The sequence below is a fragment of the Scyliorhinus canicula genome, chromosome 13 (genome assembly GCF_902713615.1).
Source record: "Scyliorhinus canicula chromosome 13, sScyCan1.1, whole genome shotgun sequence".
Classification (NCBI taxonomy): Eukaryota; Metazoa; Chordata; class Chondrichthyes; order Carcharhiniformes; family Scyliorhinidae; genus Scyliorhinus; species Scyliorhinus canicula.
The window spans coordinates 151,330,105-151,347,958 of record NC_052158.1 but is presented as its reverse complement, the minus strand read 5'-3'; the positions used below and the strand labels follow the sequence as shown (position 1 = coordinate 151,347,958).

The window sequence follows — 17,854 nt, the reverse complement described above, 5'->3', positions numbered from 1 at the left end:
TTTTAAAATTCATCACCTCTAAGGCTGGTGTAAGTTTCAACATGGAAGTGGACAATGATTCGTGGAGGAAAGAGCAAGGAATGGGACTAATTGGATAGGTCTCCGAAAGTGCAGCACAGCCAAATGGCCCATGATAACAGAATGAGAGTGCGGGCAAGAAAATGCTCATATCACAGGGATAGATTTTACAGTGTGCTCCAGGCACAAGCAGGGCTGAGCAGATGGAAAATCATGTGGGACACATTGACTTTGAGCTGGGTTGCCAGTAAATGCTTCTGTTTTGCCAATCTTTGCATTAGTAATTCTCTCGTCCATTTTTTTGCCGGGAACCTGTACCTCTGAGATTCGGGAGAAAATGAAGGCTGCAATCTTCTCATCATGAAACCACTGGAATGAGTGACAAAGGATAAAAGCAAATTACTGCGGATGCTGGAATCTGAGATGAAAGGGAAAATGCTGGAAAATCTCAGCAAGTCTGGCAGCATCTGTAGGAAGAGAAAAGAGCTAACATTTTGAGTCCAATGACTCTTTGTCAAAGCTAACAAAGAGTCATCAGACTCGAAACGTTAGCTCTTTTCTCTCCCGACAGATGCTGCCAGACTTGCTGAGATTTTCCAGCATTTTCCCTTTCGATTGACAAAGGATACGCAGGATAGATAGGGAGAAACCATTTCCTATGGTGGGAGAGCCCAGAACAAGGGGGACAGCATCTTAAATTACAACTAGGATATTCAGAAGGTCACGTGAGGAAGTACCTCTTCCCACAAAGGATAGTGGAAATTTACATCTCTTTCCTTGAAAAAGCTGGTGAGGTTGGGAATCAATTAAACTCTTTCCTTGAAAAAGCTAGTGAGGTTGGGAATCAATTAAACTCTTTCCTTGAAAAAGCTGGTGAGGTTGGGAATCAATTAAACTCTTTCCTTGAAAAAGCTGGTGAGGTTGGGAATCAATTAAACTCTTTCCTTGAAAAAGCTGGTGAGGTTGGGAATCAATTAAACTCTTTCCTTGAAAAAGCTGGTGAGGTTGGGAATCAATTAAACTCTTTCCTTGAAAAAGCTGGTGAGGTTGGGAGTCAATTAAAACTTTCAAAAACCAAGATGATTGACGTTTGTTAGGCAAGGACACTAATATGTTTTTATGTCTTCATGAGACGTGGGCGTCATTGGCTGGGCCAACATTTATTACCCAACCCTAAGGGCATTTAAGAATCAATCACATTGCTGTGGGCCTGGAGTCACATATAGGCCAGACCAGGTAAGGATAACAGATTAGTGAACTAGATGGGTTTTTAAGACAATGGTTTCATGGTCATCATTAGATTTTAAATCTAGATTTTTTTTAAAAATTGAATTAAAATTTTAATTATCTGCCATGGTGGGATTTGAAACCAGCTCCCCGGATTTCTGGATCAGCAACAATACCACTAGGCCACTGCCTCCCCTCAGTTATGGAACGGAGGTGGGTAAATGCACTAAATATACAGATCAAGCAATCTACTTGAATGGAGGTACTGGCTCGAATTAGGTTAGACACATTGCAATGTGGAAAACGCAACAGCCAATTTGTGCACAGCAAGCTCCCACAATTATCAATGTGATAACAACCAGATAATCTGCATTTTGTGATGCTGATTGGGAGATAAACATCAACAAGGTCACCAAAGGAGGTGTAGAGGGAGTAAGGATTCTTGGAGTGTATGTTCACAGATCCCTTAAGGTCAAGTTGATAAAGTGATTAAAAGGGCAGATGAGATCCTTTCCTTTATTAGGTGAGGCATAGAATATAAGAGCAGGGAGGTTATGCTGGAACTGTCGAAAATCTTAGTTCGGCCACAACTCGAGAGTCATGTGTTCAGTTCTTGGTCACTGCGTTACGGAAAGGATGGAACTGCAGTAGAGAGGGGACAGAGGAGATTTACAAGAATGTTGCCAGGACTGGAAAATTGCAGCCATGAGGAGAGATTGGATAGGCTGAGGTTGTTCCCTTTGGAACACAGGAGGCTGAGGGGAGGTTTTGTTGAGATGTACAAAATTATTGGGGGCACTTGGACAGAGTGGACGCAGAGAGGTCAGCAACCAGGGGCATTAATATGGGCAGCACGGCAGCACCGTGGTTAGCACTGTTGCTTCACAGCGCCAGCGTCCAGGGTTCGATTCCCGGCTTGGGTCGCTGAGCGGAGTTTGCACGTCCTCCCTGTGTCTGCGTGGGTTTCCTCCGGGTGCTCCAGTTTCCTCCCACAAGTCCCTAAAGACGTGCTTGTTAGATGAATTGGGCATTCTGAATTCTCGATCAGGTGCCAGAGTGTGGCGACTAGGGGATTTTCACAGTAACTTAATTGCAATGTTAATGTAAGCCTAGTCGTGACACTAATGAAGATTATTATTTAAAGTGATTGGCAGAAAGATTAGAGGGAATGTCAAGAAACATTTTTCCCCCCAGAGAGTGGTAGGGATCTGGAACTCGCTGCCTGGTGGAGTAGTGGAGCCAGAAACCTTCAACTCATTTCGAAGGTGCCTGGATTGACACCTGAAGTGCTGAAACCTGCAGGGGTCCTGACAAGGCGCTGGACAGTGGGGTTTGGCTGGGTACCTCATTTTTCAGCTTGCACAGACATGATGGGCCAAGTGGACTCTTTCTGTGCCATAAACCTTCTGTGATTCTATTCCATGGCTCCACGGCCCTTCTATCTCCACCTGAGGGAACAGATGGGACCTTGGTTTGAAACAGCAGATGCAATATAATTTGGATAAGTGTGAGGTTATTCACTTTGGAAGCAAAAACAGAAAGGCAGATTACTACCTGAATTGTTGTAAATTGGGAGAGGGAAGTGTGCAGCGGGACCTGGGTGTCCTTGTGCACCAGTCGCTGAAGGTAAGCATGCAGGTGCAGCAGGCGGTAAACAAGGCTAATGGTATGTTGGCCTTCATTGCGAGAGGTTTCGAGGAGAGAAGCAGGGATGTGTTGCTGCAATTATACAGGGCCTTGGTGAGGCCACACTTGGAGTAGTGTGTGCAGTTTTGGTCTCCTTTTCTGAGGAAGGATGTTCTTCTCTTGACGGAGTGCAGAGAAGGTTTACCAGACTGATTCCAGGGATGGCGGGACTGTCATATGAGGAGAGATTGATTAGGTTAGGATTGTTCTCGCTGGAGTTCAGGGGAATGAGGGGGGATCTCAAAGAGACTTATAAAATTCTAATAGGACTAGACAGGGTAGATGCAGAGAAGACGTTCCCTATGGTGGGTGTGTCCAGAACCAGGGGTCACAGTCTGAGGATTCAGGGTAAACCATTTTGGACAGAGATGAGGAGACATTTCTTCACACAAAGAGTTTTCATTTACCACAGGAAGTAGTTGATGCTAAAACATTGAATATATTCAAGAGGCGGCTGGATATAGCACTTGGGGCAAATGGGATCAAAGTTGAGTTAGATGATCAGCCATGATCGTGATGAATGGACGGAGCAGGCTTGAAGGGCCAAAAGGCTTCTTCCTGCTCCTATCTTCTATGTATCTATGTATCTCATTTGGAATGCAACAGGTCAGTAGACCTTCTGGAGCAGGACCTGAACCCACACGCAACATGCCGACTCAGACAGCCAACTGAGCTAGGTAAAGGTAAAGCCTTTTTCCTAGGGGCCCTATAGGCCCCTGTCCTATAGTCCCAGATGACCATAGGCTGCTTTCCCCTTTGAGGGGGATAGCTGACTGGTGGTGATTTCACCTGAGGCAAGGGGCAAGGGGCCTTCATGAATAACCACAGCCAGTACGGGAATCGAACCCACGCTGCTGGTCTTGCTCTGCATCACAAACCACCTGTCCAGCCAAGTGAGCTAAACTTAAACCAAAGCTATGTGACAAACACTGGATTTAAAGAGATGCATTAGTTTAAAAGTAAGGGGAAAGCATTGGTAGATAAAAACCTGAGAGAACATTGGTTTGAAATATTGTGCGACTGGCAGACAGTATAATTGATGGGCGTCACGTTTTGTACCTCGGTGTACTTTGATCAAAGTGTTCTGTTGATGCCATGCCGCGTCATATACTGACAGACAGGTATTTTAATCATTTAAATTAAAAAATACAGTTATGCTTCAACCAACTGTCTGGACTATTGTGAAGATCCCATTGATTATAAATTTGGCAGTTGCTGTTTATCCTTCTTTTAGATGTACTGACAATGTCCATGTCGAGATTTTAAAGTATCTTTTTGCCCGAAGGACTGTTTGTACCTTAGCATTTCACACAGACAGACGATCTTTTGTCCTCAGTTGAATTGTGCTTCCGTTATTAACATTGTGACAATAGGCTTTACAGTTAATCAGTTAGAAATTGTGGAGAGGCAGTGGTGTGGTGCTATTATCATTGGGCCAGCGATTCAGAGACCCAGGATAATGCTCCAGATGGTGAAATTTGAATTCAATTTTTAAAAATCTGGAATTAAAGAAGTCTAACGCCGTAAAAATCCCACCTGCTTCACTAATGCAACTTTAATAATAATAACACAAGTGGGCTTCAATGAAGTTACTGTGAAAAGCTGCCACATTCTGGCACCCATTTGGGGAGGCCGGTACAGGAATTGTACCCGCGCTGCTGCCTTATTCTGCATTACAAGCCGGCTGTTTAGCCCACTGTGCTAAACCAGCCCCTTACTTCTTTTAGGGAAGGAAATCTGTCATCCTCACCTTGTCTGGGTCTACATGTAACTCCTCAGCAATGTGGTCGACTATAAATGCCCTCAGGGATGGGCTGGCCTAGCGATGCTCACAGCCCATGTACGAATAAAATTAAAAGGTCACGTTTGAAAGGAGCTGCGATTCGTTAAGTGTCGATTGTTCAGCTCTTAAAATCTCACCATTGAATAGCCGTGCAATCCTGCGGGCTGAATTCTCCGTCCGGATTCTCCATCCCGGGAAGCCGAAAGTTCTTTGCCCGATGGGACGGAGAATTGGGCGTCAGGAGAAAATTGGGATTGGCGCCCAATTTGGGGATCAAAGTTCACGACAGGGCGCCGGCAGGAGGATGTAAAAGAATGTAATTGGGTCTTAATGACCCATTTTCATCCATTTAGCAGGCCCAGCACCCTAATCTCCTGCCCTCCATGATTCTCCACTCCCCTGGGCCGGGAATCACATGGGCGCAGCTCACTTCTACAGTGGGATTCTCCAACCCCCCGCCAGGTCAGAGAATTCCTGGGTGGCAGCGCGAATCCCGCCCCGCCACGAATCCCGCCCCGGTGCCAGTTGCCGTATTCTCCGGCGCCGTTTTTCGGGTGGGGTTCACGCCACGCCGGTCGGGGGCCGTTGGCATCGCCCCCCCCCCGGCAATTCTCCAGGCCCCGATGGGCCGTGTGGCCGTCCATTTTTGACCAGTCCCGCCAGTGTGGGTTAGACATGGTCCCACACGGCGGGACCTGGCAGGTAAGTCAGTGGAGGCGGTCATTGGGGGGGGGGGGGGGGGGGGGGGCGCAGGGACATCCAACACCGGGGGGGGGGCCCACGGTGGTGTGGTCCGCGATCGGGTCCCACCGATCTGCGGGTGGGCCTGTGCCGTGGGGGCACTCCTTCCTTCCGCGCCGGCCCCTGTCGGGCTCCACCATGGCGGGCGCGTAGAAGAGAACCCCCCGCGCATGCGGTGAAACACGCCGGCGTGTCCGCGCATGCGCAGGATCACACCGGCCCTTTGGCACATGCGCAAACTCGCACGGTCCCTTCGCCGCTGGCTGGTGTGGCGCCAACCCCTCCAGTTTCCACCTAGCCCCAGGAAGTGTGGAGAATTCTGCAGTTTTGGGGGCTGTTCATGCTGGAGTGGTTTGCGCCGGTTTTCCCGCCGGTGTGGGGCTATGGTCCCCGGAAAGGAGAATCCGACCCCTGGTTTCTACCAGCATGGCACTGATGTGGTGGACCTCATGGTGGGCCAAGGGGGTAACTCCTTTGGATAGTTGCCCCCAAAGTCCATCTGAGGACAAGCCTTCCCCCCCCCCCCCCCCCACAATGCATTACCTGCCCACCTCCTCTTCCAGACTCCCCCCACATATTCCACCTCAGAGACCCTTTTAATAGGGATACCCCACAGGGAGCCCTTTAATAGAGATATCCCCCAGGGCCCCCCTTAATAGGGAGTCTCACCAAGGTACTCCCTTAATAGGGAAACCCCCTCCTCCATGTGATCCGTGAACCCGCCCCAAATGGGACTCCATACCTAGAAGGACCCCCCACAGAGACCTCCTGACTGGACGAACCCCCCATAGACCCCCTCCCCCAACCCCCAGAAAATAGACCCCTGGCTGGAAGTTAGAGAGCAGTCCAGAAGGGGCAGTGAAAAATATTACAGCTGTAACATTTACGTGGAGGCTCCATGTGTCCATTCCACGAAGGAAGACAGCTGTAACCTGTGTTTAAATCTCTCAGATCCATTAGCTGCAATCCATTCATAACCTTCTACGAGTGGTCTGTGATTGACAGCTTTCACAAACCAGCTGCAGCCTTGATTCATTCATCTCCCTTCATGGATGAGTGACTCTAAGTGCTTATAATCTCAATGCTTACAAACATCAACCACATCAAGTAAGTGTAATACACTCGATGCTTGGAATGCACTTACATTTCTTTGATGTGGTCAATGTTTGTAAACATTGGGGTTTCAGCACTTAGAATCACTGATCCATGAGGGGAGATGAATGAATCAAGGCTGCAGATGGTTAGTGGAAGCTGTCAATCAAAGCCCACTGCTTGAAAGTTATGCATGGCCTGCAGCTAATGGATCTGAGGGGTCTAGACACAGGTCAAAACTGTTTTCCTTCCAGGAATGGACATGTGGAGCTTCCAGGTAAGTGTTGGAACTGTAACCTTTTTCACTGCCTCTGTCTGGACTGGTCTCTAGCTTCCAGGTAGGGATCTCTTTTCCGGTGGACTCCCTTCAGTGAGCAGGTCCCTGTGTGGGGCCCCCTTAGTCAGCGGGTCCTGGTGGGGCCTCCCCTTCATCAGGGGGTCCCTGTGGAGGGTTCCTTTAGTCAGTGGGTCCCTGTGGGGGCTCCCTTTCATCAGGGGGTCCCTGTGGAGGGTTCCTTTAGTCAGTGGGTCCCTGTGGGGGCTCCCTTTCATCAGGGGGTCCCTGTGGAGGGTTACTTTAGTCAGCGGGTTCCTGGGGGCGTCTCCCTATTACAGGGGTCCCTGGGGCAGTCTCCATAATACAGGGGTCCCTGGGGCAGTCTCCATAATACAGGGGTCCCTAGGGCAGTCTCCATAATACAGGGGTCCCTGGGGATGGTCTCCTTATTACAGGGGTCCCTGACGGTCTCCCCATTACAGGAACAGCTGGGGTGGTGTCTTCCTATTACACGGGTTCCTTGGGTGTCTCCCTATTGCAGTGGTATCTGGGGGGGTCTCCCTATTACACAGGTCCTTGTGGAGCTTCTCCCTATTATAGGGTCCCTGGTGGGGGTCTCTGTATTACAGGGGCCTCTGGGAAAGTGTCTTCCTATTACAGGGGTCCCTGGGGGAGGGGGGTCTCCCTATTACAGAGTTACCTGGGGGGGAGGAGCGCAGGGGGTTGGTAGAGAAGGGGTGGGCTGGTTGTGCATTGTGCGTGGGGAGGGTGTCCCTCGGAAGGACTTCGGGTGCAACACCCTGACAGAGCTTCCCCCTTGTCCCACCGCGGGATCCACCACAACAGGCCCACGGATGCTGAGAGCGCCTGTGATCCACGTCCACATGATGCCCGGCCCTGGGGCCTGGAGACTCATGGAGGGCCAGAGAATAGGGTGCGGGGCCTGCTAAATGGACACAAATGGCTCATTAACTATGGTCATTAAGATCCATTTGCATTCATTTATATCCTCTCTGGCATGCGGTCGTGGACTTTGATGTCGCCCAGCGGGGTCTGGAGCATCATGTTTGGAACGTCGCCTGCCGACGCCAGGTGCCAATCCTGATTTTGCGATTCTCCGCTGCATCATAGATCCTATGTGACGGAGAATCCACCCCATAGTATCCCAAACGGAGAATCTCACCCTGCATGTTTGTTCTACTTACATTTTTGCTGAAGTGCCTCAATTTGTTTTTTTAAACCTGCGTACCTCGTTAAAGAAATATAAAACAAAGGCACATATTTAATTGCTCCCTGCATTTTTCATACTGTTCCAGTAGAGGGTGATTTGCTGTGATTGCATGTGTTGGTTCAAAGGAGCTTTATTGTGACTTGGTCCTTCTCAGCTGTGGCTCAGTGAGTAATCCTCTCCCCGTGGGTCAGGAGGCTGTAGGTTCAAGTCCTAATCCAGTAAGACTTGAGCACAAGAGGCCAGGCTGACATTCCAGTGCAATGGTGAGAGAACATTGCACTGTTAAAAATGCCTCATTTCAGATGTGCGATTAAATCATTGCTGACTCTGCCTTTTGTGGGCTAATGTGACACTATTTTGAAGTAGGGGTGTTCTGTCTGGTGGCCTGGCCAATATTTATCCCTCAATCAACATTGCAAAAAAAAAAATATGAGCAGGGGGACATCCTTTGGCCCCCTCAAGCCTGCTCCATCCTTCAATAAATTCATGGCTATTTGGTTGTCTGCTGCCTCACAGTACCAGGGACCCGGGTTCAATTCCGGCCTTGACTGTGTGGAGTCTGCACATTCTCCCCTTGTCTGCCTGGGTTTCCTCCGTGTCCTCCAGTTTCCTTCCACAGTCCAGGTCAGGTGGATTGGCCATGATAAATTCCCCCTTAGTGTCCAAGGTTGTGCAGGTTCGGTGAGGCTACGGGATAGGGCGGGAGAGTGGGCCTCGGTATAGTGCTTTTTCAGGAGATCGATGCAGACTCAATGGCCGCCTTCTGCACTGTAGGAATGTTATGGTTCGATTCCCTCAATGCCAACTTACCGTTCTTAAAGTTGGAAGCTGTTGCCATTCCCAGTTGTAAATCCCTCAACTTTGTACAAGTGTAAAAGAGCGCTCATCTCTTTAAAAAAGTGTTCTGAGTGACGGACTTACCTTTTGTTTGCTCTCCCCGGCAAAAGCATCATCTACGTACAGTCGTCCAACAGCTTTATCCAGGTTGTTGTTGACATAATTTGCACACTTTCTCCAGACTGCATTCTCTGATGTTGTGCCATAAAGTGCCTATGTGAATCAAAATGAAATAAGAGAAACGTGAGCTGAAAGATTCACATTTGAAAAGCTGATGGGCTGGGACTGAGGTACGGCCCTGAACAAAATGGCTGCCAGCTCCGTGTCAGAGACCCTACTGAAGCAAATTAGAAACAAATACTGCAGCCAAGAGATGAGTTTTTAATGACCTTTTTCGGAATAGTCAGTCGTGGGAATGCTTTTAGTATAGCTCTCCATTAAAAACTGATTGGGGTAGACTTTGAATTTCTAACAAAGAATAAAAGGAGTCATGGTGAATTGTCAGACTTGAATATTGCTGAAAAAAGAGACATGCTATCAAAGTTTTCTGTCTTGCACTCATCGGGAAAATGCCCAAGAAATTACCAACAGTAAAGGCTAATAAGGGCTGGTTTAGCACACTGGGCTAAATCGCTGGCTTTTAAAGCAGACCAAGGCAGGCCAGCAGCACGGTTCAATTCCCGTACCAGCCTCCCCGAACAGGCGCCGGAATGTGGTGACTAGGTGCTTTTCACAGTAACTTAATTGAAGCATACTCGTGACAATAAGCGATTTTCATTTCATAATAACCAATTTGTATTGCATGAGAATAGGGCAGCACAGTGGCACAGTGTTTAACGCTAATGCCTATAGTGCTGAACACCTGGGTTCAATCCTGACACTGGGTCACTGTCTATGTGGAGTTTGCACATTCTGCGTGGGTCTCATCCCCACAACCCAAAGATGTGCAGGGTCGGTGGATTGGTCATTCTAAATTACCCCTTAATTGGAAAAAAATAATTGGGCACACCAAATTTATGATTAAAAAATATTGCATGAGAATTCAGTGCTGATTGGTTTACAAGTGGACTCTGATTGGTGGAGGCGTGGTCATGGAGAATGCAGCATGGAACAGTTAATTGACCAGCTTTAGTCAAATCCATATTGTGCAGGTCAGCTCTGATTGGTCAAGGCATTATCATGGGGAATTAACCAGGGAATGGCTGTTCCCCCAAGTTTCTGTTTAGTTGAAAAAGGTCATAATCCCCATGAGGACTGCGGAGAAACCATTTTTCATCTCCTTATGGGACTCATGGAGTATGAGCTTCCCAGGTAGAGGATCCATTTGGATCTTGTTAAAGACTGTGCACAAAAGCCGCCACCAGCAGGGCCTGGAGTTGAGCGATGTCCCAACAAGGACTGGATTGGGAGAGAGTTACCGCAATGGACAGAGTATTGTACATATTTCAATAAATCCTTGTTCCACTACTGCTGGCTTCCTCAATTTGCTAAAGGTGCTCAAGCCCACACTGACAGTCTTAAATTGGTTTTCAATATAATTCTTAGCACAATCAGGATTGTTCAGCAAGTGTTGTCCAAAAGCATCCCATTAGTGGAGAATACCACTTACCTTGTTACTGCATAGTAGCAGTGCACAGCGGCTAGCTTCACCTGTTACTCACATTTATGAGACAACTTACCCCTCCCAGGTCATCTGAAGTAGACTGAGAACTTTTCTGGACTGAAGGTCCATTCATGAGTTTGCGTGACATCCTTAGTGAGTGATGATCTGATCTGAATAGCCATTATCCTGGAAGATGGATCTGATGCATTTCAGAATCATAGGAATTTGGATCAGAAGTAGCCCTTCGATCCTGCTCCACCATTCAATCACATCACGGTTGATCTCTTCCTGGTCTCAAATCCACCTCCCCACCTGCTGCCCGTATCCCTTTAGCCCATTTTTAAAAATCAGAAATATATCTATCTCATTCTTGAAGCCGTTCAATGATTTCAGACTCCACCGCACTATGGGGCAGGGAGTTCCACAATTCACTACCCTCTGCGATAAGTAGTTCCACCTCATCTCAGTTCTAAATCTACCACTTCTCAAACTATATAGTATAGATAAAATGCCTATAGTGCAGAAGGAGGCCATTCGGCCCATAGAGTCTGCACCTACCCTCCGAAAGAGTACCCAATCTAGGCCCCCTCCCCATCCTTGCAACATTACCTAACCTTTGGACATTAAGGGGCAATTTGACGTGGCCATTCCACCTCATCTGCACACTTTTGGATTCTGGGAGGAAACCAGAGCACCTGGAGAAAACCTACGCAGACACGGGGGGCATGTGTAAACTCAACACAGTCATCCAACGCTGGAAATAAATCCGGGCCCCTGGCGCTGAGAGGCAACAGTGCTAACCACTGTGCCCCCCAAATTCATGCATAATGGTGCAGTTGTGTTTCTTTGTACAGCCAGTGACCTTTTGTTCTAGATTACCCTACAAGGGGGAACATTTGGTCTATGTTTACTTTATCAATCCCATTTAGTATTTTATATACCTTGATCACATCCCCTGTCATTCTTCTAAACTCCAGCGAGTATAAACCCGATCTGTTTAATCTCTCCTTATACGTCAACCCTGTAATCCCCGGAATCAATCTGGTGAACCTCCTCTGAACTGCCTCCAACGCCACCAAACCTTTCCTCAAATAAGAAGAAGATCATAACGTGGCACAATGCTCCCGATGTGGGGCGGGATTCTCCAGTCGGAGATGCTGAAATCGTGTTCGGCGATCGGCCGGAGAATCCCCATTCATGACCGAATCGGGGGAAGCGCCGCCTTCGCGATGCTCCGCCCCTCCAAAGCAGCGTATCGACGGCCTCAGGTCATTGCCTGAGGCCCAACCCCTGATGCTCCATTTCCGGCCGGGCGAGTTCCCGACAGCGTTGGTCGGGTTAGGTGTCATACATCGGGAACACGGCGTGGCGGCTGCGGACTCCAGAACACCTGGAGGAAACCCACGCAAACACGGGAGGAATGTGCACACTCTGCACAGACAGTCACCCAAGCCGGGAATCGAACCCGGGACCCTGGAGCCATCACACCTGGGGCTGGAGTCTCCGAACGCCGCTGGGTTGGAGAATCGCGGGGGGGGGGGGGGGGGGGGGGGGGTGTGAATCCCGCCCCCGCCGGCCACCGAATTCTCCGGCACCGGAGATTCGGTGGAGTGGGAATCGCTCTGCGCCGGTCAGCGGGCCCCCAACGCCAATTCTCCGGCCCGCTGCTGTAATGCCTCTCCCGCCGCCGTGAATCAAACCACCTTCCTTACTGGTGGGACTGGTGGGGCGGGCAGGCGGGCTCCGGGGTCCTGGGGGGGGGGGGGGGGGGGGGGGTGGGCGCGGGGTGATCTGGCCCCGGGGGGGGGCCTGTGCCGTGGGGGCACTCTTTTCCTTCCGCGTCGGCCATAGACTCTGCGATGGCCGACGCAGAAGTGACCCCCCTCCCCTGCACATGCACGGGGATGACGTCAGCAGCCGCTGACGCTCCGGCGCATGCGTGGACTTACGTCGGCCAGCGAAGTCCCTTCGTCCCCGGCTGCCGTGGCGCCAAAGGCCTTTCACGCCAGCCGGCGGAGCGTCAACCACTCCGGCGCTCGCCTAGCCCCTCAAGGTGAGGGCTTGGCCCCTAAAGGTGCGGAGAAATCCGCACCTTTGGGGTGGCCCGACACCGGAGTGGTTCACGCCACTCCATCCCGCCGGGACCCCCTGCCCTGCTGGGTACGCGAGAATCCAGCCCCTGATCTCTGCTTCTGGAGACCAGAACTGATCAGTTCCCACTCGTGGCCTCGCCGGTGCTCATGGTGACTTCCAGACGCCGGTATAATGTGGCCTCAAATGGACAGTGCATATTTAAGTGAGTCTTTTGGCTTATTTAAACATCATTACCTGGATCACGGCCACTGAGAGCATGACCCAGATCGCGCTGGGGGCCACGGGTCGGGTGACCCGCGCGCAGTCTTGCATCCAGTGCGAATACCGATTTCAGTCTCTTTCACGATGCTCCCAGCGCAACAAGATCACCGCCAGGTGCAATGGAGTGACAAAGTCGCACTCTGTGTCAACAAAATGTATAGCATTTTGATTAAAGATCTAAATTCATATCCATTGGTCCAGCCACTTAGCAGGTTGCAAAAGCACCCTTCTGTAGGAGCAACGGACCGCTGTCGGAGCAAAGGACTACCAGGCGGTATATATGTTCGGCTTCGTCCCCATGGCTCACTGTATCCACAAATGTATGGGCCGCCCAAGACACACAAAGCGATGTCCTTTATGTCCAATTTTATCCAAGACTGGTTCTTCACAACATGAATTCGCCAAATGGGTGGACAAATTGCTACAACAGGTTCTGAGCAAGGTTTCCACATACACGATGATGGATTCCTTCACATTTGTGAAGAGCATGCAGGACTTGCATGTCGCCAGCAAAGCCATATCCATGTGTTTGTTCAACATTGACAGCCTATTTACTAATGCACCTCTCAAAGGAGCCACAGTCACTTGCACCACATCACTACATCATGGTGATCTAGACACACTGCCACTGTCTGAATCTGTATTCATTTGGTTTAGCTCACAAGGCTAAATCACTGGCTTTTAAAGCAGACCAAGCAGGTTCGATTCCCGGACTGGCGCCGGAATGTGGCGACTAGGCCTTTCACAGTACTGTGCTTTTCACAGTAACTTCATTGAACCTACTCGTGACAATAAGCGATTTTCATTTCCATTTCATTGACCTTAACAATTCAGCAACTCATGCAGTTGAACTCAGTTTTAATGGCATCATGTATGCCCAAATTGATGTTCTTGCCATGGGATCTCCTTTATGCCCAGCTCTTACAAACATCCATGAGAAATGCATCTTCAACAGAATGACACTGAACGACATATTCCTTGCACATTTCCAATACGTAGTTGATACATTTGGTATATATGAATCTGCAGTTTGTTATGGGCCAGGGTTTAGAGAACCCCAAAGTGTATCATGGAGTTCACCTGACCCACAACTTTTACTAGACTGTGGTATGGGGGCACACGGCCCACTCTACAGGTGTGGTACAGCAGAAATGGAAAAGTATTTTTTAAAGAAAAACAATGTTTATTCTATGAACTCAAGTTAACCTTTTTTAAAACATACAGTGAACATCTTAGCAACCATTAATTTCAAATCCAAATCCTAAAGAATACAACTGTCCTTTTAACATCCATTAGACTTTTAAAAAACTTTTAACAGAAGCACATCAGGTTAAAGTCACTACTGAGAGCACTTATTAGTTTTAAATCACCAAAGGATCAATTTACATTCTTTAGATTACAGTGAGAGAGACTAATACCCCTTCCGGCTGTGACTGCAGCTATCCAGCTCTGAAAATGAAACTAAAACACACCCTGCAGCAACTAGCCTAAAATGAAAGTAAAAAGCTGCCAGACAGCCTGGCTCCACCCACACTCTGACATCACTCATGAACACCCATTTCTTAAAGGTACATTTCTTAAATACCCATTTCTTAATGGTACTCTCACATGACAAGTTGCATCTAAGAACTTCCTTTCACACCTTTAATAGGCTCCATTGTCTGCTCAAATTCAGCTTTGAAATGGGACTTTCAAATGTGCTCCCAAATGGGAAATCTGCCAGTGGGTTCTCCACTACTGCCGACCATCAGCCTATCTTCACTATTAATATATGGGATTCCTACAGTTTCACCAGCGATAAAGTTGGCCTTATCTGCAACTTTGTAAACAGGGACCAGCCATTTGTTCACCGTGCAAGCTTCATGCTTGACTTAATGGGCCGAGTATAAAGACACAGAGGTTATTCTGCAGCTATGCAAAATCCTGGTTAGACCCCACTTGGATTACCCTTCTTTCCTCCAGTCCCTTGAGCTGCGATGTGACCACCTGTCTAACCATGCTATCCACGGAACTCTCAACCTTGCAGATGCACCACAGTATCCTCTGCCACCGCTCGATCTCTGAAACCTGGAGCTCACGTTTCTGCAGTTGGGAGCACTTCATGTGCATGTGGTCATGTAGGATGGTCCATGACTTCCCACATATGGCAGGTTACACATTCCACTCAGCTGACCTTACCTGCCCATGTCTTAAACTTAAACATATTTCATCTTACTTTCTAATTTCTCTAATTATTTAGTGTTAAAAGATAATCCTCTTACCTTAATTTAGTCTATTGTCTAATTCTACTTTGATCTATTTTGTCTGGTATTATTTATTATAATTATTTATGCCAAATTGAAAAGTATTTAAGTTGGTTTTTTTTTAAAGTTATTATTCTTACCGTTCCTTAATATAGCTTTAAATTGGAGAAAAACTATCTACCCACTACTAACCAATTAGCTCTCTCCCTTGTAGACTCTATGTCTTTGGCAGGACAAGACCACTCACAACCAATCAAATAAAAGCTTTCGCTGCCATGTCACTGCTCACTTTGTTTTCAAGCTCAATGTGATCCCAGACTCTTGGCCGTTCCTCTCTCTGCACAGTGGTTGCACAGTTACTTCACAGCTCCAGGGTCCCTGGTTCAATTGCCGACTTGAGTCACACTTGCCATTCAGCTCCGTTACATTGCCTACCAACAGATCGCAAAATAATTCTGCGGAATCTGCACGTTCTCCCTGTGTGTGCATGGGTTTCCTCCGGGCGCCATGGTTTCCTCCCACAGTCCAAAGATGTGCAGGTTAGGTGCATTGGCCATGATAAACTGCCCTTAGTGTCCAAGAAGGTTGGGTGGCGTTACTGGGTTATGGGGATAGGGTGCAGGTGTGGGCTTAGGTAGGGTGCTCTTTCCAAGGACCGGTGCAGACTCGATGGGCCGAATGGCCTCCTTCTGCACTGTAGATTCTATGATTCTATGATTCCACGAGTATCTCCCACAGGTCTGCCTCTCTGCTCCTCCTCCTGAAGGTGAGTGAGGTAGGCCGTAATCCCCGGGCTGTATTTATCCTCTCTCCCCTCCCAGGTGTATCTCCCACAGGTCCACCTCTCCACTCCTCCTCCTCAAAGTGAGTGATCAGGCTGTCATCAAGCCAAAGAGATGTATTGCCGTTCACACAGGTGATCTTCAATACCAGTATAATGTCAGATATATCAACCATATATCCCAATGACTGATGGATTTTATCAAACAGAACCTCGCTGCGGCTGTTTGCAGCAAAGTACTGACCACATCGACCCAGCATGTGCTTACAAAACTGAAAACACAGTGGCCAACATTAGATGTGATTCTGCAATTGGATAACACTTGCTAAACAATCCTGATTGTCAATCCTGATTGTGCTCAGTGGTTAGCGCTGCTGCCTGACAGCGCCAGGGACCCGGGTTCAATTCCGGCCTTGGGTGACTGTCTGTGTAGAGTTTGCACGTTCTCCCCGTGTCTGGGTTTCCTCCGGGTGCTCCGGTTTCCTCCCAAAAGTCCAAGGATGTGCAGGTTAGGTGGATTGGCCGTGCTAAATTGACCCTTTGTGTCAAAAGATGTGCAGGTGAGGTGGGGTTACGGAGTTACAGAGATAGATTGGGGAGTGGGTCGAGGAAGGTTGTTCTTTCAGAGAATCAGGGACTTGATGGGCTGAATAGCGTTCTGCCGTAGGGATTCTATGGATTATAAGTATTATACTGAAAACCAATTTCAGATTGTCATTCAGGAGCACAGCGTGACTCGCCAGAGGCTGCATATATTCGCATACAGGGTCTTGTCCTTTGCAGCCAGAAGGAACATGCCCACACATTGCACCTTTAAACTAAACAACGAGCTTAGGGAACAGTTATTCCCGGGGTCATTTCCCAGGGCAATGCCGTGACCAATCAGAGTCAGCTTCCCGGCTTGAATTTGAGCAAAGCTGGTCCATTCTGCATTCCCCATGACAGCCTCTCCTCTAATAAAAGAGTCCACATGCCATCCAATCAGCTCTCTCTTCACATACAGTATCAAATTGTTGCTCCCTTTACTGTGGATTGTTCCTTATGAGTTCTCCTGATAAGTACAAGACAGAAAGTGTTGACGACATATAGATTTTCAGCAATACTCATGTTCTGTACCACCAAATGTCCATTGGCAGACCATTTGACATTTCTCCTGACATCATTTCTATTGATAAGTTTCCTCGTGCATTTTCACATTATTAAAAATAGAACGTGCACTTGCTTAGAATGTGCACTTGCCTCCTAAAAACCCCACCTCAAGTGTCCAGGATGTTAACATTTACCACTGCCAATTCGTTTGTCAACAATTCACATTCAGTTTTTCAACTGTTCTGTTGCAGTTTCAGGCTCTGACCACCAGACGTCATTATGGACTGAGTTTCTGATGTCTCGCGCCTAATTTCCTCGCCATCTTGTACGTAAAAGAAAATAAATATTCATCAACATTTGCAGGTCATGCTCGTCAGTATTTATACATCTCACCTTACGAAATGCTTTTCTTGTCTCCTTGTAGGCAGTGCTCAGACTACCCACGAGATCCATCACTTTTCTCCACATAATGTAGTTTTGAATGTCCCTGCAGGTGACATGAGAAGATTGTGTTATGAACCAGATGCTGGGAGTGCGGTTTCGCGACTCTCAGTGGCCATTCAATACCTCACTCAAGTCTCCGTTCTCCGAGTGTAAGACCAGGGTACAAGTAATGTGTGCTATTTCATTGAGCAAGCCATTGCCAAATAACCAAAATTGTATCCTGTCCTTAAACTACATCTGTGCATAATACTTTCTGATAGGAATCCTTGTCTCTGTGCCATTCTTAAGTCCCACAAACAGTGAGAACTCTGTCCCTGTTCAATGCGGGCATCTTTCTTCTATTCAGTGTTGGTGGGTGTGCCTTTGGCCCTCAGTGCCTTCAAACCCCCACCTGGATCTTCTCAGCCTCTCCAGCTCTCTCCTACTTTTGCATCATCTTAGAATCTC

General features: G+C 48.2%; 1 protein-coding gene across 3 annotated transcripts in view; it reads right to left on the bottom strand.

Moving 5' to 3' along the window:
- Positions 1 to 17,854, bottom strand: part of LOC119976792 (neprilysin-like) — a 235,698-nt gene that overhangs the window by 49,996 nt on the left and 167,848 nt on the right. For all 3 annotated transcript variants that reach the window (XM_038817578.1, XM_038817580.1, XM_038817579.1), the window contains 2 exons: positions 17,357 to 17,450; positions 8,977 to 9,105 (listed from right to left, as the gene is read on the bottom strand). In XM_038817578.1, coding sequence (XP_038673506.1) covers positions 8,977 to 9,105; positions 17,357 to 17,450 — 223 coding nt within the window. The remainder of the gene's footprint in view (positions 1 to 8,976; positions 9,106 to 17,356; positions 17,451 to 17,854) is intronic.